Genomic DNA, 22,481 nt, shown 5'->3' with positions numbered 1-22,481 from the left:
CAGGAGACTTTGTGTGAAGACTCTCATGTAGCTGAGGAGATAGAATAGCAACACTATGGCAGCACGCGTGCTAGAAGAGAGAGAGAAAAGATCCAGAGAGCAATTGTGATCACCGTAATCCAGTGGAGCCTCTGAAATCCCCGATGAAACCCTGCAGGGGCCCCACGCCCCGCTGCTCTGCCCTGCCTTTCCCCTTCCCGCCACTGCGCGGAGCTCTTGGCCCACAGCTATGCAGGGGAGGGCTTGCATTCAGAACTGCAGTCTCCAAGAAGGAAGGATTTAGTACTGCTCACATTTGAGAAGCGACTTTCCAGATTTGGAAAAAGGGAAAAAAAAAACAACCCTCTTCTCCTCAGAACCCAACAAAATCAGAGATGAAAGGAGACAGTTTTAGCCTGGAAAATAAGAAAATAAACAAGTGCTTGAAATGGGTTTTTCTTGTTTAAATTTGTTTTTGCAATAGGTTTTTCTTCCTTGAAAAACAAAATACTAAAATGGCAAGTTATGTTTTCATTTATAACTCCTTCTTAAGAGGAAACCTAATAATAAGGGGTTCCCATTGGACTCGGCTTATTTCATAATATAAATATAATTGTATCCTCTGGGGAAAGAAACCTACACTGAGCCAGGTATTTCTCTTTTAAGTTGGTGGTTTTATTCATTTGTGTTTTTTCTCTTCCTTTACCTTGAACAACCTCGCAAGCTGCAGGCTCCACAGCTGTGCCTTGGACTGGGCCTCACCAGCTAGTGAAACGCGGTATGAAGAGGTGGTAGCAAAGTGATTTGCTATGTTTTATTCTAAGTCCTGTCAGAAAAGCAGTTTGCCCCTCACTAAGTTTTATCTTATTTAGACCAAATGTTCAGTCACATGTTGGGAGAGCAGGGCTGTGTGCTGAAAAGTGAAAAGACCTATAGTTACTTTCCAACCTTGGCTGTGCTGCTCGCTTTCCTTTCTTATCCCCTGGGGATAGTTTTCCATTGATTTTTAGAGAGAGTGAAAAGGAGGAGGAGAGACACACACAGAGAGATTAACATCCACGTGAGAAGACACATCCATTGGTTGCCTCCTGCAAGCGCCCCAACCTGGCTGGATGGAACCTGCAATGCAGGTATGTGCCCTTGACCAGAATCGAACCCACTACCCTTCAGTCTGTGAGCCAAATCGCCTAGGGCTCAGCTGTGTTTCTTATAGGGAGAAACACAGCGTCTTTAATTACTTGCCCTCAGTGCCTTCTTCTATAAAATAGGAGTAATAATGAGGTGAATTAAAAATGGCAGTTAAATCTCTGCCATTGAGAGGTGGAGGGCATGTCCCCTCCCTTGAACATGCCCCAGGGGGCAGTTTCTGTGACTACTTTGGCTGATAGAACATAGAGGAAGTGATGTTGTTCCAGGGCCCAGGCCCCAGAGCAAGGCAGCTCCCACTTCCTGTCACTCTTGGAGCCCTGAACAGTGACTACCCTGAGGCTGCCATGATGCAAGGAAGCCTAAGCTGCCAGGAGGTCTGTGTGTGGAGGGGGAGATGCCCAGCAGCCCCAGCCCCTCCGTCCCCAGCCACTGGTGCCATCCCGTGCCAACCCAGCTGAGGTCTCAGACATCATGCGGCAGAGTGAGCTCTTCTGAATGTGCTCTGTCCAAACTCCTGTCCACACTATCATCCACACAATAATAACCAACTCTTGGTTTAAGCCCCTGAGCTTTGGGACAGTGTGTTAAGCAGCGGTAGGTAAGGGCAGTAAGCGCTTGTCTTGTGGAGCTGTGTCAGTATTACGGATAACCCTCCAAAACACCAGGCCCAGAACTGGCACGTAGTGAGCCATAGGGACCATCATCATTACTGCATTTAATTGTCATAGGACAGAGTTTGAGAAATGTGGGCAGAGAATCCTCTCTGAGCTCACAGAAGACATTAAAATCCCTCGCACCTGACTCGCGTGGGAGTCCACAGGCTTCGGGATGGCTAATATCCCTAGCTTAACAAGTCAGGTGCGAGGAGAGCCACTAAGCCCCGCCATGGCTGGCACTTCCATTAAACACGTGCTCTCTCCAGTGAACAAGACGTGCTGGCCCTGCATCCCAGGGACATCACAGCACGCACAGCACAGTTCCATGCTTGTCTCTTTTTTCTCCTGTAAATCTCCTTGGCTACCTAAACTCAGTAGGCAACGAAACACAATTGCGTTCAAAGAAGAGATCTTCTTTAAATGCCGCTGTTGACACCCAGGCTCCACGGAGGAGTTGAGAGCTCGCCAGCCAGGCTGAGAACCTTTCAAGCTCTCATGGTCTCCAGAGACCCCAAAGGACCTTATCTTTTGGTAGGAAACACTTCCAAACACTAGACCTCTTGGGACCACCGAGGCACTGGTAATATTAAGACATAAAGTACTCTTAGTGTAGTAATCTTATAGAACTGAAAGTTCCAAAAGAAGGTGTGTGCTGATCCTTTCATCTATGGTGTGCAGGCTCATTACTCTCCATCCTTGCTGCCATTGGCACCTTCTGGAGTACTGGTCAACCTGCTCTAAATGATTAGTCATTCAGCCACCACCCTGACCTCTGAAGAATCCTTCCTCCATTTTTTTAAAAATATATTTTATTGATTTTTTTTTTTTTTTTTACAGAGAGGAAGGGAGAGGGATAGAGAGTTAGAAACATCGATCAGCTGCCTCTTGCACACCCCCTTCTGGGGATTTGCCCGCAACCAAGGTACATGGCCTTGACTGGAATCGAACCTGGGACCCTTGAGTCCTCAGGCCGATGCTCTATCCACTGAGCCAAACCAGTTAGGGCTCCTTCCTCCACTTTTAATGTCACTGTATGATGACACCATTCCCTGTTTCAACAGCTTCAGTAGTTCCCCAGGGACAGAAGAAAATGCAACAACTCCCAAAGGTACGATACTGGACCCAGCTTTCCAGACCCAGGCCCTGAGTGTGCCCCCACCTGCTGTACCGAAGGCAAGAGACCAGTGCTTTGCCCAACCCCAGAGATGAGGGGAAGTTGGGAAGTGTGAGGGAAATGAAAGTGGGGATGACACATCCCAGAGGTGAAGGAAGCAGATGAACCCAGCTTGGAGCTGAAGTGAGGATGCTTTGCTTGACTTCATCATATTTCTCACCATCCACCTCTGGATCCTAACCTGGGAATCTTGAGATCAGTTAAAGTTACCAGGACCGGGACAAATAACTTTGGATAATGTGCTCCTTCCATTGGTTCTTTGGGAACTGCTTGGGAAAAGGCAGGAATAGATAAAAGTGAAAACTGGGAGAGGAAAGACTGCAGCCAACACTCGGGTGTCTCCAACAGCTGGGACCTGTTCCCCAGGGACAGCAGCTCTTCCTTTGGGCTCCCACCCAGCCGGTGACCTCCTCCATCCCCACCTAGAAACCAAGCTTCAAGTTCCCTGCTCGGCTCCACATCATCTTCCTGTGTGCTATGTTTCGGGCTTCTCCTGCCGCTCCAGCTCGTGTTTTCAGCTCCTCCTTAAAGTCAGGGCAAACATCTCCAATATTCCCGCAGGCCCGACCGGAGCTTCTTTTGCAGGCCCGACCGGAGCTTCTTTTGTTGACCTGGCATACTGGCCCCAGCTCACTGTTCTCCTCACTGGCCTCATTTTCCTTGAAAGGACACTCCTTGCGTGGCTTTCTACCACCCACCAAGGATTATTTGGGGACAGAAAGACAAGTGATCTGTACATTTTCATCTAGTAGGTAGCACGTGTAACACGGATAGCTGCACAGACAGATGGTCGTGAGGGTGTAGCGTGCTTGCGGACGGTTCTAGGGAGAGTTTCTACATTAGCAACAATTTACTCTCCCTTCATTTCCGGGGATTTTGCTTATCCTACAAACAGAGGGGGGCCCACTCCTACAGTCAGTGAGATGAGCAGCAATCTACCTGAGGAAGTAGATCTCCTGGAAGGGCTTCTGGCAGCGGTAGCCTTTACCACTGTCGAACTTGAATGTTATGGTTTTGATATATAAGTCCAAGACTATACCTATAAAGCTAGGTGAGCATCAACTAGCAGGTGACTTTAGAATATAGGGTTAAGTCTTTGGTATTTAAAATAGTCTCTTCGGTAAATTCTCTTACTGAATTATAGCCTATATGTTACTTACTAAAAATACAAATTTATAAAAATGGAAACACTTAGCAACATTCACTTTTCTTGTATCCATTGATTGAGGCAGTTTGGTGTCGTTAGAAGCCTTACTGCAGGCGTGGCTTCCCACCTTTCACTGGCTCCGTGTATTTCAGCCGAGTTAGTGCTCTGGGCTCCCAGAGACTGGCTTTGGCTGCCTTGCTCTTCAGACATTGAACAGAAAAGACATATATCTTCTCATTTGTTTCCGGGACTATCTGTGTGTAATATTCCCAAACAAGGTTCTTTTTTCTGCCTCCAGAGTAAAGAGTCCCCTTTCTGTTTCTTAGACAAGCAATGGGTGTCTTTGCATAGAAAAGCTCTTAACAATTAACTTTGCTCTTGACAATAGTTCTGGATAGAGAGAGTATCATCATCAAACACGCTGAATTGAATCAAAAGATAGTTTTTTGAAGCTTAAGTTCTGCTGACTTTATTGCTAAAGCTATGATTAAAATCTGTTGGCTCTGTTTCAAATTCTGTAATATTCTGTAACTTTGAATTCTGTCTGGGGCAATTTGTAAAGAATTCAGGCTTTATGGTGAGTGGGGGAAATGAGAGCGCACACTCAATGTTTACTTACTGATCCAGAACAGGTTTGCAACGTACTGAGGTCCAGGATGTGGACAGAGCATGGGCAAGACACACACACTTCCTCCCTCTGTAGCAAAAGTGACGGACAGTAAATAACGTTTTATAAAATGACAAGTATGGAAACTGCCGCCAAGGAAATGGAACCTGCCTAGGGGTGAGTTAGGGAGAGATGGGCATGCGTGTAATCTCAAACAGCTCAGAAAATGTGAGCAAGGTGAGAGTCTAAGGAAGAGGATGTATGGATTGGTAAGTAAGGTACTGAGACTGGGAAGCTGGTGCCCATGAGGACTGGGGATAAGCAACCAGGCACTTGGACACTTATCAACTGAATAAATGATGCTTCATTAGCATGCTACAGATTACATCTCAAATCCTGAAAAACTGGCAGAGAAGATTGAGGAATAATATAAGAATTGGGGGGAAGAAACATCAAGTAACTCTGGTATTTTTCACATTTGAAGGTTGTTCTTTAGAATGAATGGTTTTTGAATAATCTGTGATTCCCATGTGGTTATTGTAATTACACAAAGTTGAACTAAGGACACACTTTAATTGGGAGAAGGAACTGGAGGGAAGAACTTGACTGGAAATAGAGCCTTATTTGGGTTGACTCTTGAATTGTAAACAATTTCAGGGGAGGGTTGGATGCTTCTTAACATCCAACAGTAAGAACAAAACAAAACATACAAAAACAGTGCTCATCGCGCAATGTGGTGCTTGCTGCTAGAGATGACATCCACCCCAGCTCCTGCTGACCCAACGGTGACAAGAATGTGTAGGACTCTTTTTTAAAACTAATTTAGAACTCATTTAGGAGCCACTGCCTTTTCCTCCTGTTTGAGAGCAGGCTGGGATCCAGCCAAGAAGGAACCTTCCATTAAAACCCAGGACACTAGTTTGTAAGATAAAGGAAAGCTTTGTGATACAAATAAACATACACCACACACACACACACACACACGTATGTGCGCGTGCACACTCACATAAACCTCTTAGGGAGAGCAGGGGATTCCCAGAGAAGAAATTTGTTTGTATTGAGGACTTCAAAAAAAAAAAAATACCTCTACAAAAAATTAGAAAAGAAAGAGAAGTTAGGAGGGATAGCATGCATTTGAGGGACTCAGCTCTAAGGCCCACTATTTATGGGGTAATAAATATTACAAGGGAATAACTTGTGACCTAGTGAAATAAAAAATTCACTCCGTAGTATTTCTGATATTATGCCATGGCTCTGGGATCCAGCTGATTCTTCATAAAAAAAATACCATTAAGGTCTAATGTAATTGATTATGGCTAGACTGTCTAGGCAGGGGAATACTAAAAGAAAATACTTTCCCCATGCCAACCATTATGTGAGAGCTAGGGTGAAGGAGCATGACACTGAAGCAAATGAACTTTGGTAGAGAGAGGAGACCATGAGGCTGGCCACATCAAGACCCCGCTGTGGTTAAGTCAATAAGACGAACTCCCTGATTGTCACTTTACTCCTACTCTTTCCTCAACAATATAGTTTGTCAAAAAAACATCCTTGGATATATAAGAAAAGCAAGCAGCCTTCTACATGGAGGTTATAAAGTAAATGATTTTTCTATAAAGAAGTGGAGCAATTTAGGATCTTAAACCTGGATTGGCTTAACAAAAATCATCATTTCAAATACTTGGTAGAATATTTTCTGCACACAGACTGCATGCGTGGGCACTTATAACACCTGATAATAGCCATCATTACGTGAACACTCCAGGGACAGGTAATTAAGACCCTTTCATAGGAACACAGCCGTGTGTTTATGACTTATGGAACTAGGAGGCAAGCTGCCTTTCATTAGCACATAATAACATCTCACTTTTATGGGACATTCCTTCAGTTGATTTTCTTAATTAGATTTAACTGAAGGATGAAAGTCAACGTTTACTACACAAAACTCTGGAAAGGAAGACCACTGTGTTAAAAACAATAATTGAATGCTGGAGCCACATACATCAAAGGTGCACACAAATAAGAGAACTGTGTTTTCTAAAGATCCCGAGACCAGGGAAGGCTAATGTAGGCATTCTGTTTTGCTCCTGTTATGAAGAGGATAGTTTTTCAGTTTTGCATCATTGAGTGCGATGTTAGTTGTAGTTTTTTTATTTGTTCATGAATTAGACAATATTGTTAAGATGGCAATATTCCCCAAAGCAATTTAAAGATTTAATGGAATCCCTATGAAATTTCAATAGCTTTTTTTCTGCAGAGACGGAAAAACCAATCCTGAAGTTCACATAAATTGCCAGCGACCCTAAATAGCTAAAACAATATTGAAAAAGAACAAAGTTGCAGTGCCTATATTTTTACATTGCAAAACTTACTATGAAGCTACAATAATCAAAATAATGTGGTATTGGCATAAGGATATATCATAAATAAAGGTATATATAAAATATATTTATAGGTCATGGAATAGAATTGGGACTTTATAAATAGCTATACATCTACTATCACTTGATTTCAACAAGCGTGTCAAGACCATTCAGTGGGGAATAAAATAGTTTCTTCAACAAATTGTGCTGGAACAATTGAATATCCACAATGTAAAAGAAGAAAGTTAGACCTTTATCTCATACTGCTGGGGTTTGTCCAGGGGTTCCCAAAGGTGTAGACGGAGTCGGCGAAGAAGGAATGACACGGAGACAGCGTTCAGTTGATCAGCAGCCTAGCCAGGATCTCTAGCCAGGATCTCCAGCCAAATTCTGTTCAGGATCTCCAGTGAAGTTCTGTTCAGGATCTCCAGCGAAGTTCTGGTTAGGATCTCCAGCCAGGTTCTGTGTCCATGTTCTCTTGCTAGGTTCACCAGCCAGGTTCTCCAGCCAGGTTCCATAGCCATGTTCCCTCGCTAGGTTCTCCAGCCAGGTTCTGTCCAGGTTCTCCAGCCAGGTTCAGTCACCAGGTTCTAGTCAGGTTCTCTTGCCATGTTCTATCCAGGTTCTGTAGCCAGGTTCTGTCTCTAGGTTCTTCAGCCAGGTTCTCTCGCTAGGTTCTGTCTCTAGGTTCTGTGGCCAGTTTCTGTCCAGGATCTTTTGCCATGGTCTCTCGCTAGGTTCTGTCTCCAGTTTCTGTCCAGGATCTTTTGCCATGTTCTCTCCAGCGAAGTTCTTCTGTCTCTAGGTTCTGTGTAGGTTCTGTGTCTAGGTTCTGTGTCCTGTTGTCTTGTTACATCTGTATTTATACCAGTTGATTCCAATCCTATCAATCTCTATTCCAAAGGTTAGGACGTTTCTTATCTCCATTCCAGGGAGTAAAGATTATGTAGCTTAAGCTTGATTGTTCTTAGTTAAAGTGATTAATTACCCGCCTGGCACTTAGTTAAGGGGTTTTATTCCCTCCCTAACTTCAGGGGAAAATCCCTACCTGGGGAAACAACCTTTCTCAGAGAGGTGACCTTGGTTAAAACACATAGTGCCAAGAAGGTGAGCAAACATATTAAGAACAGTATGCCATATATGCCAGGTCCCTTGAAACAGCAAGGATGGACCGGCTCCCGGCATCATACCAGATACAAAAATTAACTCAAAAGGTTTGAAGACCTAAGTGTAAGAGCTAAAACCATAAATCTCTTTGAAGAAAGGTGGGAGTCGATTTTCATGACCTTGGACTTGGCAATGGTTTCTTACATATAATATCAAAAATACAAGCAAGAAAGTAAAAATAAATTGGACTTCATTGAGATTAAAAACTTTTGTGCATTGAAGGACACAAGAAAAGAAAAGGAAAACCCTTAAAGTCAGAGGAAATATTTGTAAATAATATGCAGGCATACCTTGTTTTATTGTGCCTTACTTTATTGAGCTTCTCAAATACTGCATTTTCTTCAATATTGAGGCAAGACTCTTGACCAGCAAAAAGATTATAACTGGCTGAAGGCTCAGATGATGGTTAGCATTTTTTTTTTTTAGCAATACAGCACTTTTAAATTAAGGTATGTATGTAGTTTTTTAAGACATAATGCTTTCGTACACTTACTAGAGTACAGTATAATATAAACATAACTTTTATATACACTGAGAAACAGAAAAATCATGTGACTCACTTTATTGTGATATTTACTTTATTGTGGTGGTCTGGAATTGAGCCAGCAACATCTCCAAGGTGTACCTATGTCTGATAAAGGTCTAGGACCCAGAATATATAAGGAAGTCATATAACTCAACAACCAAAACACAGAACAACCTTATACAAAATGGACTGGAAAAAATTTGTCCAAATAAGATACACAGATGGCTACTGAGCACATGAAAAGATGTTCAACATCAATAGTTATTAGAGAAATACAAATTAAACAACAGTGCGAAACCAATTCACAGCTCCTAGTATGGCAATAACTTTAAAAAATAGAAAATAAGAAGTGTTAGCAAGGACGGAGAGAAATAGAAACCCTCACACTGTTGGTGGGAGTGTAAAGTTATGCACTTGTTTCTTAATAAGTTAACCATAGACTTATTCTATGACCTAACAACTTTACTCTTAGGTATATACCCCAAAGAATTGAAAACAGTTGTCCAAACAGAAACTTGCACATGAATATTCATAACAGCACTGTTTGCAATACCCCCAGAATGAAAACAACCCAAATGTCCATGAGTTGATGAATGAATAAACAAAATAAGGCATACAGTGGAATATTATTCATCCATAGAAAATAATGAAGAACTGTTAAATACTACAACATAGTAAGTGAAGAAGCCAGACAGAAAAATGCAATATACTATATGATTCCATTTAAATAAAATATCCAGAATAGACCAATCCATAGAGACCAGAACACAGATTAGTGGGTTCCTGGGACTGGGGGAAGGGGTTTGGGGAATGGCTGCCTAAAGGGTATTCATCTCCTTTGGGGATGATGAAAATGTTCTGGAACCAGATAGTGGTTATGTTTGCATAGCATTGTGAATGTACTAAATGTCACTGAACTATACACTTTAAAGTGGTTAAAATGGCGAGTCTTAGGTTATGTGACTTTAAACACAATGGAATCAGTGTTATTCAAATGGTTGTTTATAGACATTGTCTGTCTACATCTTACTGTGTGTCAAATTTTTCTGAAAGTGAATAACTATCAAGATGCACACAAAACCCCTTGACTTAAATGATCATTATTTCTGTTACCTTGTCAATAAACTCTTGGAAGTTGGAGCCAGTGCACTTATCTCTGCATTTTGCACAGTGGCACTTTCATCGTCTTACACATGATAGTCCCTAAAGTCAAATGCCTCACAAAGGAGAGGGGCCCCAAAGATGCATCAAAGTCTTGAGATGAACAGTGACAAGCAGCATGACCACCTTCTAGTAACTTTTCTTTTTTAGGCAACTACTCTGAGCCATGCACATTCATCATTTCTAATCTTTACAACAGTTCTGCAAGGTGGGTAGCACAAGGTACCCTGCACCACAAGGAATAACTGTTCAACTAACACCCATCGTGAGTTAAAGTGAAAATATCATAGATGATGGTCCAAATGTACCTTGAATATTTTATTTATTTTTAAATTACAGTTATTGGGATGACACTGGTTAATAAGATTATATAGGTTTCAAGTGTATATTTCTATTTACACTTGGATTTATAACCTGTATATTGTGTACCTACCATCTAAAGTTAAATTATCTTCCGTCACCATATATTTGGCTCCGTTTACCCTTTACTACCCATGTACAAAATTTTGTTGTTGTTGTTAATTCTCATCTGAGGATATTTTTTCATTGATGTTTAGAGAGAGTGGAAGGAAGTGGGAGAGACAGAAAGAGGGAAACATCAATATGAGAGAGACACTTCGATTGGTTGCCTCCCACATGCGCCCAGACCAGGGCCAGGGATAGAGCATGCAATTGAGGAATGTGCCCTTGACCAGAATCGAACCCGGGACCCTTCAGCTCCCGGGCAGACGCTCTATCCACTGAGCAAAACTAGCTAGGGCCCATGTACAAAAATTGATTAAAAATGCATCAAAGACCTAAATATAATATCTGAAACAATAAATTCACATAGAAGAAAGCCTAAATACTAAAATTATGAACCTTGGTCTTAGAGGAGATTTTATGAATTTTAATATTTTAATTAAAAACATATAAACATATACTTACCCATCAATCTTTTAATAAGGAACCAGGAACTTTCATTGTTGGTTCACCAACTTCTTGCACACATCTCACTTATAAACACGGCCCGCAGTTTCCAAGTTTGGTTTCTCTTAAGGAGAAGGAAGAACATAGAGATGCTGTGAAGTCATTAGAGCTCAGATTCGTTCTGCATTTTTGTCCCGTCCTAACCAGTAACTTAAGTTCTCTTACTTATACCTTGCTTAGTAGCAATATTTTCATCACCTTTTATGTTATCTTTCCAACACAGTCAACTTGGATTTCATGGAGAAAAGGCTCTTTAGAAACATTTTTAATAATTGCTTTATTTGTTAGTTTTCTCCTTTTTAACATTAGCGTTGAAATTAATTCTATAATGACAACAAAAAGAACAGCCAACATAAATAAGGCTGAGGGTTAAAACAACTTAATAGGCACACAACTCAGTTGGTGGCATCTTTCAAGCTTTAATGTGTACAAGAATGACCTAGAGAGAGAGAGAAAGGTTTTATTGAAACACAGATCCTGATTCTGCAGGTCTGGAGTGGGGCCTGGACTGTGCATCGCTCACAGCCTCACATGGGATGCATTGCTGATGGTTCACACTCCAGGGAGCGAGATGCGAAAGCACCAAGGTCATGGGCATCAGCCAGCACATTTCCATGCGGAAATGGGGGAGTCCGTGAATCCAGGGCACTGATAAATGCAGGTCTGTTATGAAAGCTTCTATTCTACTAGGTCATGGTTCTCATTACATAAGTGGGGATATTGAGCAAAGAGAAGCTGAAGGACTTCCCCAAAGGGGGCCAGAGGGGAGTGGGCAAGCAGGAATTCAAACACACGCCTGTTTGCTCCAAAGCCCATACCACACGTTTAAGAAAGCTAAAGCACGGAGCACAAGGCACCCTAGAAAGGCTGTAGGAAATGACAGTTCTGCCCAACTTGATCAGATGAAGCAGCAAAATGAGAAAGCAGTTCCCTCAACAAGATCTGTGTCTTTCTGGATTTCTTACAAATCATTAGGTGGGTCAGCTAAGATAAGAGATTTTACATTCTCTTCCTAAAATTTATATATTGTCACAGAACTGTGGGCTTCCAGAGTTCCAATTATTTTTTAAATTATTTTTAGCACCACCATTCTCTCCAACATCTTGCTGTTCTTCAAGTGAATTAAAAGTGAAAAGTGAATTTATTGGCCCTCTGTGGTCTGAAAAAATGTTCAGAAACCAGGCACAAGAGAACAATTGGGCACAGTACAGTGATGTTAATGCCTACATCATTCCCTAGGAGAATGGTTGCTCCAGAAATAGATAGTATTGTTTGTTTGTTTGTTTTATTAAATCAGGCTGCTCATTTGAATTCATATTCACTACTTTATTATGCTGAAAGTTACACATGACTTCTTTGGATCTTTGGCTCAATAATCACTTTGATGTTTTATTTATTGATTCAGTAAAGGACTTGCCTTTCAAGTTTGTTATCTCTGATTTCAATGGAATTTTTCAAAGAATTTAGAAACTAGCTCCATAGTACAGTCCACTCGGTTTGAAACTGGCACAAGATTCTGAAGTATTATTGGTGCCCTGGGTGTTTCCTGCCATTTAGTTTCAAGCTAATAAGGAAATGCAGAGGTTGGCTAGAGTTTGCTATGAATATTGTAGATAGACATTTGTGCTGGAACACATTCAAAGAAGATTCTTTAGAGAATGCATTTTATTGTACCAGAGACTTGGCTTTCTTGGCTATTGAAATTATTTATATTTGGAAATCAGAGCTATTTCTCATCTTTGACCAACTGTTTTGTGAAGCCTCAGCTTCCATATTTATGCAGTCCATCTGTGACATCATTCAGTTGTTTCCATGGCAAAAAAAAAAAATTTTTTTTCAAGAAAGACACAATATAAAATGTAATTTTTTGGAGAAGGGTCTATTCAAATCCTTTGTGATCGTTTGAGGTTTTGTTTGTTAGTTTGTATTGAATCACAAGAGTTTCTTATATGTGTTTTGAATATTAACCTCTTATTAGATATGGTTTGCAGTATGTTCTCCCACCCCATAGGTTGCTCTTTCATGCTATTGCTTCCTTTGCTGTGCAAAGGCCTTTTTGTTTTAATATAATCCCACTTGTTTCTTTTTGCTTTTGTTGCCTGTGCTTTTGGAATCTTAGCCAAGAAATCATTGCCAAGACTAATGTCATGAAGCCTTTTACCTATGCTTTTTGATAGGAGTTTTACAGTTTTGGATCTCCATATATAAGCCTTTAATCCATTTTGAGTTGACTTTTGTGTATAGTGCAAGGGTCAAATTTTATTCTCTTTTTATGTGGATATCCAGTTTTCCCAACACCTTTAGTTGAAGAGACTATCCTTATGTATTTCGGTGCCCTTGTCAGAGAACAGTTGACTATATTAGTGTGGGTTTAAGTCTGGACTCTATTCTGTCTCATTGGTCTATGCCAGGTGTTGTAACATACTAGCTTTTAACATACTATTTTAATCACCATGGCTTTGCAATATATTTTGAAATCAGAAAGTATGGTACCTCCAGCTTTGTTTTTATTTCTCAAGATAGCTTTAGTTATTTAGGGTCCTTTGTGGTCCCACATACATTTTTAGAATTGTTTTCTCTTTCTGCAAAACATGCCATTGAAATTTTAATAGGAATTGCATTGAATCTGTACATTTTAAAATATTAATTCTTCTAATCCATGAACATGGGATCTCTTTCCATTTATTTGTGTCTTCTTTAATTTCTTTCACCAGTGTTTTGTAGTTTTCAGGGTGCAAGTTTTTTACCTCCTTAGTTTATTGGAGAACATGTTTGCATATAACTCTATATCTGACAAGGGGTTACTATTCAAAATATATTAGAAACGTCTACAACCCAATAACAAAAAAAATAATAATCATCTAATTTTAAAATAGGTAGAAGTCCCGCAGGGGTTGGGGGATGGGGTGGACAGAGTCAAGGGGTTGGGGTCACTGATGGTGCTCCTAGAGACCACTGGGAGGGGAGGAGGTCATGGGAGCACCCACAACTTCCTGGAACCAGCCCAGGCTGGGGAGCAGCCGCAACTCCTGGGGAAGGGCCAGGGCTTCCAGGTCTACAGTGAAGCCCCAGTGGTCCCCATCTCCTGGAGGTCACCGGAGTTTGTGGTGATGGGTGCTGTAGCTGCACCACTGCCTTTTCCCCATCCTCCATCCCCCTGGGCTGGGATGATCCCTCCTCCTGTGCTGGGCCCAAGGTGTCTGGTCTGCTCCAGTAGTTGCACCTGCCACGCTGCCCCCTCATTCATCCTCTTGCACCTTGGGTGGCATAGGCACCAAGATGTACAATTGAGTGGTCTGCCACTCGGAAGCTGGTGGCGAGAACACAGGCTCATGACAGCAGGGTTTTCACATAACAGTCTATGAAAAGACCTGTTAGAGCCATTGTTGCACCCCACTCAGGATATACACCCTGGGGGCCTTTTGTGCTGCTCATGCTTACAAACCAGTGGATCCATCTACTACTCAAAGAACTTTCATCCTCGGGCCTTCTCATCGTGTGCCCCCCTCCCTGGAGGTGCCCTTTCCAGTGTGGATATAGAGAGAACACCTCTGTGTGACCTTGTGTCCACCAAACAATGGATAGAGAACTATGGAAGGCAGGAATGCCCGAACACAAGTCTCTGCAGACCAGAAGGTGAACACAGTGTTAAATGCATTTGCCTTATGCAGCTAAAGCCTGGGAAAAGCCAAAGGTTCTGTTACAATTGCTACCCTAAATGCCAGGGGGAGATTTGTAGACCCACGGAACATCTAGATAAAATGGGTATGAGTATCATAGAATGGCCCTGTATCTTTTAGCAATTCCTTGAAGAAATACCATAATACCATAGGTGAAAGACATCCCAGGGTGTCAGTCAATGCTATCACAGGGGAATAGAATGAATATGAGCTTTTCCTTTTTGAGTTGTGCCCAGTTAAAGCCAGCGTAGAGATTGGCAAGACAGGTCAGTGGGTTATGCAGCTGGACCACTCACGGTTCTCTGAAGCTCTGAGTCCTCAGGGATGCCATCTGCACACACTCACATTCTATTCCAGCTCTCACCAAGGTACTGGTCCTGGCTTGGGGGAATACTGAAATTCAAACTAATAGAACGTTTTTCTCTTCTAGTATACTAGTATGTAGTGCTTCCTTAAATTCAACTCATTAAAAAAAGTTTACTAGTATAGTTTCAGGCAGTGGAAGGCTGGCATCAAATATGTTTATTAAAAAAAGATAATGCCATGTGAAGGCCCAGTTGTGGCTGATTAGTTTTTTCAACGTAACTTATAAATAATTTACCCTGGCAATCTTTGAAGACTTGTGCATATTAATTCTGCTTTAGTTTTGCAAATTGTATACAAACAAAAATGATGGAAACTTTTTCATAAAGAAATTGCACTTATGAATGATCTATATTAGAATATAATTAATATCCTGTTATAGTCAATTGCTACTTGTGTTGTACAGTCCCAGCAAGCCAGTGAAGTCTAGAGCATCCACCTTTTCACTACTCACTATACTTCCCAAACCTAGTATTTGCAAGTAGAACTACCTACTACTAACTTAGGAGTAGACTTCCCAGCACCAGAGTACATACTCTGGAGTATTTTAAGCTTGCTGTAGAATATTCTGGACTCAGTCATACTTTTCTCAGAGATAGCATCTTGGTCATAAGTTAAAATTTCTGACTCTTAAGCCTGAATGACTTCTGAAGTTAGATTTCTTCAAGATGATGGGAAAACTTGGGAAGGTCTTCATGGGATACATGGGGCTTACTTTTAAAGATACTTATTTGTATTAACATGACTGACATAAAACAAGATAAGATGTGATATATGTGGGTGATAAAATAAGCAACAGGTGTAAGTCTAATTGTGTCACTAATTTGGGAATAAAACATATTGATCATTCTCTGCATTAGGAAGTGATATGATCGCATGAATTTCTTGTTATCCCTAAATTATATATTACATTGTATACATGTTACTACTTATATATTTGGGTTTATGTATATGTGTGTGTACATATTTGTGTGTACATACATATGTAATGTACTTTTTTAAAGTTTGAATAGGTAAGTCTAAGCTGTGAATTAAGTGCCTATAAATATACCACTTTTATAGTAAAGCACTGAGGTATTCTTGGGCAGTGAGCATAGATTTCACATAATTTTATTATATCCTTTAAAGATAGCATTAGTATTAATTAAATAGATCCACAGGTAAACTATCTTCTGGGGGTATTTTTGACATCTTTGTTTATTAAACTTGGCAGATATTAAGTTAGTACTTTCATTGGAATAAACCCCCTTTGTATGCACCACAACTTAAAATATAACCTAGAGATAAAGCACTTTGGCACTCCATGCCATCCTTGTAACTTAACACCACAGCGAATGCTATAGCATTTCATAAATTTATTTCTTAAATACAAGTATGACTCTTGACCTCGATCGTGGTTGCCATGTTCACCTTTAGCCACATCCAGGATTTCAGTTACTCATCATTTCCCTCCACCAGTCTCTACTGGCAATCACACGGGGTGTTCAGATAGCACCGTTTGTGACAATGCAAAGGAACGGGCAGACAGGATTCCTGCACCCTCCCCTGGCCTGTGAGAAAGCAGCTCGCAGTCTGTACCAGGTGACGCAACACTTGGCAGTGACAGAGCCAAAGTAATGGCAGGACAGAAGCTGAGTCAAGCTGGCATGTCCCTGGTAAGGAGCCTGTACACCAAGTCCCGGTTTCACTCGTGTCAAGGGCCTGATGGAGCCCCCGCTTCGGAAGCTCCCACGGCATCTCCTTGACCCGCCCGGCCCTCGAACACCTGTGTGGTCTCTGTTGCTCATCTTCGGAGGCAGCAGACATGCCAGAGCGAAGCACCGTCTGCTCACCCCTGATAGACACAGCCTGAGCCAAGACGAGGGTCCCAGGAAGGGGAAACGGTGGGACCAGGGGCACGCTATCATTTATGTGGCATTTAACACAGGAGCCAGCCCACGTTCCTGCCTGGTAACAGGACCGCTTTCCGTATTTGCCCGGCTGCCCTTGTCTCCTTAGCAGGTAGGACAGCACCCAGCATTCCCCAACCGCCCAGAAAACAGCGTCTGGCCACCATCTCTGTTCCCAGCGAGCTAAAACAACAATAGTTTAAATTACTTTGAAACTTTAATTACAGGTACTTTTCCACTCAACATCAGAAAGTTTGGATGCTCTCCTTTTTTGCATCAAGGCTGTCAAGGTGGTTAAGGTAAATCGTGGGTCTTTTGCTATGTACACCCAAGTCTCTTCTTTATTAATAAAACGTGTCTGGTTTGCAGTCCCAAACCAACAACCCTCTGCCGGATTCCAGGCTGTAAAACGCCGAGAGGAAACACCTTCAAAGGAGGACAGGAAGCAACCACAATGAAAAGCTGTAGCTCGCTATTCACTCCTTCTAAGTTCACCTCAGAAACCGGAGCATAATTACGAGGAAGAACAGAAGCGGGCCTCGCTCGCCCCTGCTCCCTCCACCAAACGCTCTGCGGTCTTAAAGTGCAATTACTACTGTGAAGGCGCCCAGGCCAGGGCCCCGGCTGGACAGAGTTCAAAGCAGGAACTTCAAACAGAGCTGCTCATGACTCAGGCTGGGAGGGGGCGAGGCGAGGAGAAAGGGCAGGACAGTTCTCGGGCACTCAAGTGCATCGGCAGCAGCGTCCTCGCTTTTACTAAGGGAAAAAAACTGCCAATTGCAAGGAGCCCTGGTGTGGATCAAATAGAACTTGGAAAACATTTCTATCTGAGGCTATTCCAGTGCAGTAGAGTCAAAAGGCAGGCAAGCGCAGCAAGCCGCCGGGGACAGGCGCTCCTCCCAGGCGCCCGGCTCCTGTACTGCTGGGCCCTGTGGTCCTCGGAGAAGGAGAAGTCCTCGGGCCGGGACACGGAGGACGCGCACTGGACTAAGGGCATCTGGTAGGACGTGGCTCTCTTCTCGGGCCTGTCGGGACTGGACCCGTCGCTGGGCCTCTGGCCATTGAACAGCAGGTAGCGGCCGCGGGCGTCCTGCTCCATTTTGAAGATCTCGTATTCCGTGTGAGGTAGCTTGATTCCCAGGGCCACGCAGCCATTGGTGTGCGTCACATCCTGCTGGACGCCCACCTGCCAGGAGCCCTCGGCCCCACATTCATTCCCATTGAAGACGTTGAGGAGCGAGGCCGTGGCCGCATCCATGGGGGTGACCTTCATGTGATTCACTGCAAAGGGGAGAGGACAGCTCCGTGACTCTCGGGGAGTGAGCGTGCGGTGCGTGCAGAAAGCCCACGGAGCACCTGCCCGCAGCACTGCATCCCCACAGGCCTTCTGCCCTAGAACCAACCCTGATGCCCACCCACCTGACCACGGCCCGCGTCAAAGCACCCTCAGGTGGAAAGAGCAACGTGCTGCTCTGGATGACAATCACTCCACGTGTATGTCGGTCAAAGTGGCCTACACTGGGCGTACACAGGCTGCGCCCAGATTGCAATGGATCGCAATTGTCTTTGGTGACACTGACTCTTTGGGATTGACAAAATATTCAATGAAACTGGATTTTTTTTTTAATGAAAAGATTTTAAGGTTTTTAAACATATTTGGTATCAAATACCTATACTAGTTAGAAGTCTTGCAAATTAATACTGGCCCATAGATTGGGCAACTAAAATAAATTAGGCTACAAACAAGAAAAATGAATAAATACATTAAATACAAATCCTGGAACTGATAAGAGGACCTCTTTTGAAGACCCTTCCAGGGGACTGCATTCTATACACCAAGAGAGTTTTTGGATAGAATCAGACACATGTGTCCATTCTCTTGGCTACAGCTACCAAAGAAAGGTCCATTCTCCTTGGAGCAAATCTTCCTTTCTTAAGAGGAGGGCTGAGACGCCCTAGGACTTATCTGGGTCTTCAGAAATACTTTAGAGTAAATAGACTGACCAATGGAACGCTATCCTGGGAGCGGTCATCCCCCGGGTCCAGGCCGTCCCTCTTCGCCAGGACAGGGCTGACACCATCTTACAAAGGTGTATAAGCTTTAAAAAAATCTAGACATAGAGCCCAAAAGACTCTCTTCCTGATAACAGCCCAGTGACCCTCATTCCTCACCTTCCTCGCTCATTATGTATTCTAAGCCTCCCATCTTCAAGCACGTGACAATTTCCTCGCGCAGGACAAGCCCGGCGTTGGAAATGACAGCTCCGAGCCCCTGACGTGTCACTCACACCTGCTTTTTATCGCTCACTAAAAGCACGGTGCATGCAGTGAGGGTGATGTTATCACAGGGGTAGCTCAGAATATGCCAGGAGCTGCACATAAGAAAGGAAATGCGCAGACTTGAGACTTCACTCTGAGTAGCATCCTCCTGGGCCACACCTGGCACCGTGTACAGGGTGTGGGCTCCCCGGCCCCACCCTGGCTGGCAGAGAAGGCTCAGAGGCTGTTGTAAATGCTGGCCTTGGGGCAGAAAGCGTTTCCTAATCTCTTCTCCAACATCTCTAGCAGAAAAGAGGACCTCTCCCTCGGGTTAGCTGCCTAAACGAAAGTCACAAAACCGCTCCCTCTCCCTCACGCATTGGGCTGTTTTGCTGGGCTTTCAGGCAGAAGACCTACCTTTGAACACAAACTCCGTTCCCCCCATGACCCTGGAGGAGTGCACGCCGCGGCTGTAGCGGCCCTTGGCGTAGATGGTGAAGGTGGGATGCTTGCAGACGGGGTCCGAGTAGTGGTAGTAATGCCCTTCCCAGGTGTTATTGTTGTCGTGGAAGATGAAGTGGCGCGTGAGGAAGAGGACCTCGGGCCGCACCTCACAGCGCTGGCTCACCCACTCGCCATGCAGGCCCACGGTCAGGTCAGCCTTGGGGGGCAGGAGGGGAGGGTGGTGCTCATCTGACCGGTGGATGATTCGACAGGCGATGCAGGCATGGTCGTGGTTCTGCAGCCAAGAGACAAACACAGGAGAGACCTGACTTAGGAGAGCGCAGTGTGCTCGTGCTTCCGGCAATGGCGATCACCGCAGTGGGGCGGGTGAATCCCCTGAGCACCAGGACTTGTGTGACCTGGGTACCCACGAAGCACCTGGAGCCATGCTACCAGGCACAGGTGGTGTGTATGTGTGTGCATGTGGTGTGTGCATACTCACAAGTGCACACGTGTTTGGCTGACATTAGAAGCTCACCTAAATATTCATAAAGAGATACAGTCTCTCTTTAGAATCCCATTACATCTTCAGAATGCATGTGCTAGACACTCTTTCAAAAAGAAGGATTTGTATCACCTCATATCCATTAGGATGGCTACTATAAAAAAAAAAAAAAACCCACCCCAGAAAATAACAGTGTCGATAAGGGTATGGAGAAATTGGAACTCCTGTGCACACACTGCTGGCGGGAATGTAAAATGTTGCAGCCACTATGGAAAAGAATTACTTTATGATCCAGTAATCACACTTCTGATTTAGACCCAACAGAGTTTAACCCAGGGTCTCAAAGAGGTATTTTTCACCCTGTTCATAGCTATTATTCACAATAGCTAAAACATGGAAACGACCCAATGTACATTGAGAGATAAGTGGATTAACAAAATGTGGTCTACCCATACCATGAAACACTATTCAATTTTAAAAAGCGAATGGAATTCTGACACCTGCTACAACATGGATGAACCTTGAGGGTGTTATGCTAAGTGAAATAAGCCAGACACTAAAGGACAAATACTGTGTGATTCCACTTACGTGAGGGGCCTGGAGTAGTCAAATTCATAGGGAGAGGAAGAAGAATAGTGGTTCAGAGGCTGGGGGAGAGGGGATGGGGAGCTAGTGTTTAATGAACACGGAGTTTCAATTGGAAAGAGGAAAAAGTTCTGTGGATGAATGATGGTGATGGTTGCAAAATAATATGAATGTACTTAATGCCACTAAACTGTATACTTAAAAATGGCTAAGATGGTCAATTTTATGTTATGTGCATTTTACCAAAATTAGATATTTTTCATTAAAAGCAATTAGAAGACAAGACACACAAACGTTTTGTTTTTTGTTTTTGGTCTTTAAAGGACAGCATCCGACTGCTGTGGATGAGACAGGGAGCTGTCCAGTAAAGCAGGGATGAAGGAGGGGGCCTGAGGAGCGCAGAGCAGAGCCTCAGAAGGCGGCAGACACACCTTCATCCATTTGCGTCTGCCGGCTTCGGGTTTGGAAGGTTTATGGGCTCTCATTATGCCTCCTGCTTTAGAGCTTTAAGCCATTTAATGAGTGTGAGCTAGCTGGGGCTCCCCTCTTGCTGAGTCTGCTTTGTAACACTCACACAGGCCTGGAACAGGTTTGTGGCTAGAAAACCTCGTAGTAGGGTGGCCAGACACTGTCAGCCACATAGATGCTGGTGGTCAGAGGGCTCAGAGGGTACATAAAAGGCTGGTTCCTGACTATTCCTGCATGGTCCAGCTGCTTGCCCTATGTCGCAGATGCCTGCAAGCCTGCTTCCCCTGGGTGTGGGGACCTCTATCCCTCTGCTCTTCTCCCTCCCACATAGGGAGCTGTAAAGCCAGCTGGGCCAACAGGCACTGGCCATGCTAGAAGCAGGACTCAATTCTCATCATGCTATGGTGGCGGTGCCAGCTGAGGGTCAGCTTTCTGGTGGACAGCCTACGGACACACATGGCCCCAGGCTTGCGCTCCCTTGCCCAGGGGTCCATGAGGTGCAGCAGCTTGCTGGCAGGCGGGCACTCTGGCAGGCGGGCACTCTGGCAGGCGGGCACTCTGGCAGGCATGCAATTGTTTTTCTCAAATCAGAAAACAAAGCTCAAAGCCCTTTTCATCCCCAGCACTGACTCGTGTGACGTAGCTGTGGCTGCTGCTCAGAAAACGCTCAGCCGTCTCAGAGAGCGGAGAGCAGTGAGGAGAGGGCCTTCCGGCTGCCAGCCTCTACCTCCTCCCAGGAGAGCTCAGCGCTCACGCACTGGTTGCTGTGCTCATTAGATGAGCTACAGCTGTGATTCGTGGGCTAGAAGGGTTCCTCCGCTAACACGGTTTGCATCTTGTGGACCATAAGATCAAAGGGACAGCCGCAGAGTGAGATGAAGGCTGTCCTGCGTCCCCGTGCCTTTGCGGGCCTATGGTTTCCTACAAAGGGCGCTAGGGCTCACGGGAGAAGCTGCTCGGCAGCTGTGGTCAGCAGCGCGATGCTGTCTGAAACCTGCACACAGCCCACTGGGCCGTGAACTGCACAGAAAGAGACAGTTCCAGGTGGTCCCGAGGGCCCTTTGCCAGGCCCAAGCTCCCAGCAGCGACTATCTCTTAGCAGCTGGTGACATGGGGCACGTTATTTATCTCTTTAGGCCTCAAAGTCATCACTTGTAAAACAGGGGTCCTTATACTTACTTGCGTAGCCGCTGCAAGAAATGAGCAGCAGATTAAGGTGGTTCCTCCTCGGTGCTCCCAGGCCACTGTGAGGAGTTTCTCAGAGTGGCGGGCCAGGGGGTGGAATCGCACACATGCACGGCCTTCCCAGGGAAACTAAATGGCATGAGCCACACTGTATGTGCCACTATCTTTCAAATGCATGTTAGGGCGAATAAGACACACATTTTGT

The 22,481-nt window shown here is 44.0% G+C and overlaps 2 protein-coding genes across 2 annotated transcripts in view; both read right to left on the bottom strand.

Moving 5' to 3' along the window:
* The window catches only part of NAPG (NSF attachment protein gamma), a 37,396-nt gene extending 19,726 nt beyond the window's left edge, over positions 1-17,670 (bottom strand). The window contains exons 1-2 of the mRNA XM_081096664.1: positions 17,039-17,670; positions 10,857-10,962 (exon numbers count right to left, since the gene is read on the bottom strand). The gene's annotated coding sequence lies outside the window, so the exon portion shown is untranslated. The remainder of the gene's footprint in view (positions 1-10,856; positions 10,963-17,038) is intronic.
* Positions 16,128-22,481, bottom strand: part of APCDD1 (APC down-regulated 1) — a 30,172-nt gene continuing 23,818 nt past the window's right edge. The window contains exons 4-5 of the mRNA XM_081096662.1: positions 19,507-19,828; positions 16,128-18,111 (exon numbers count right to left, since the gene is read on the bottom strand). Coding sequence (XP_080952788.1) covers positions 17,654-18,111; positions 19,507-19,828 — 780 coding nt within the window. The 3' untranslated portion in view covers positions 16,128-17,653. The remainder of the gene's footprint in view (positions 18,112-19,506; positions 19,829-22,481) is intronic.

The sequence above is a fragment of the Myotis nattereri genome (assembly GCF_964212035.1).
Source record: "Myotis nattereri genome assembly, chromosome: 8".
NCBI lineage: Eukaryota > Metazoa > Chordata > Mammalia > Chiroptera > Vespertilionidae > Myotis > Myotis nattereri.
The sequence above is the reverse complement of the archived record's forward strand: the minus strand, read 5'-3'. Positions and strand labels throughout refer to the sequence as shown.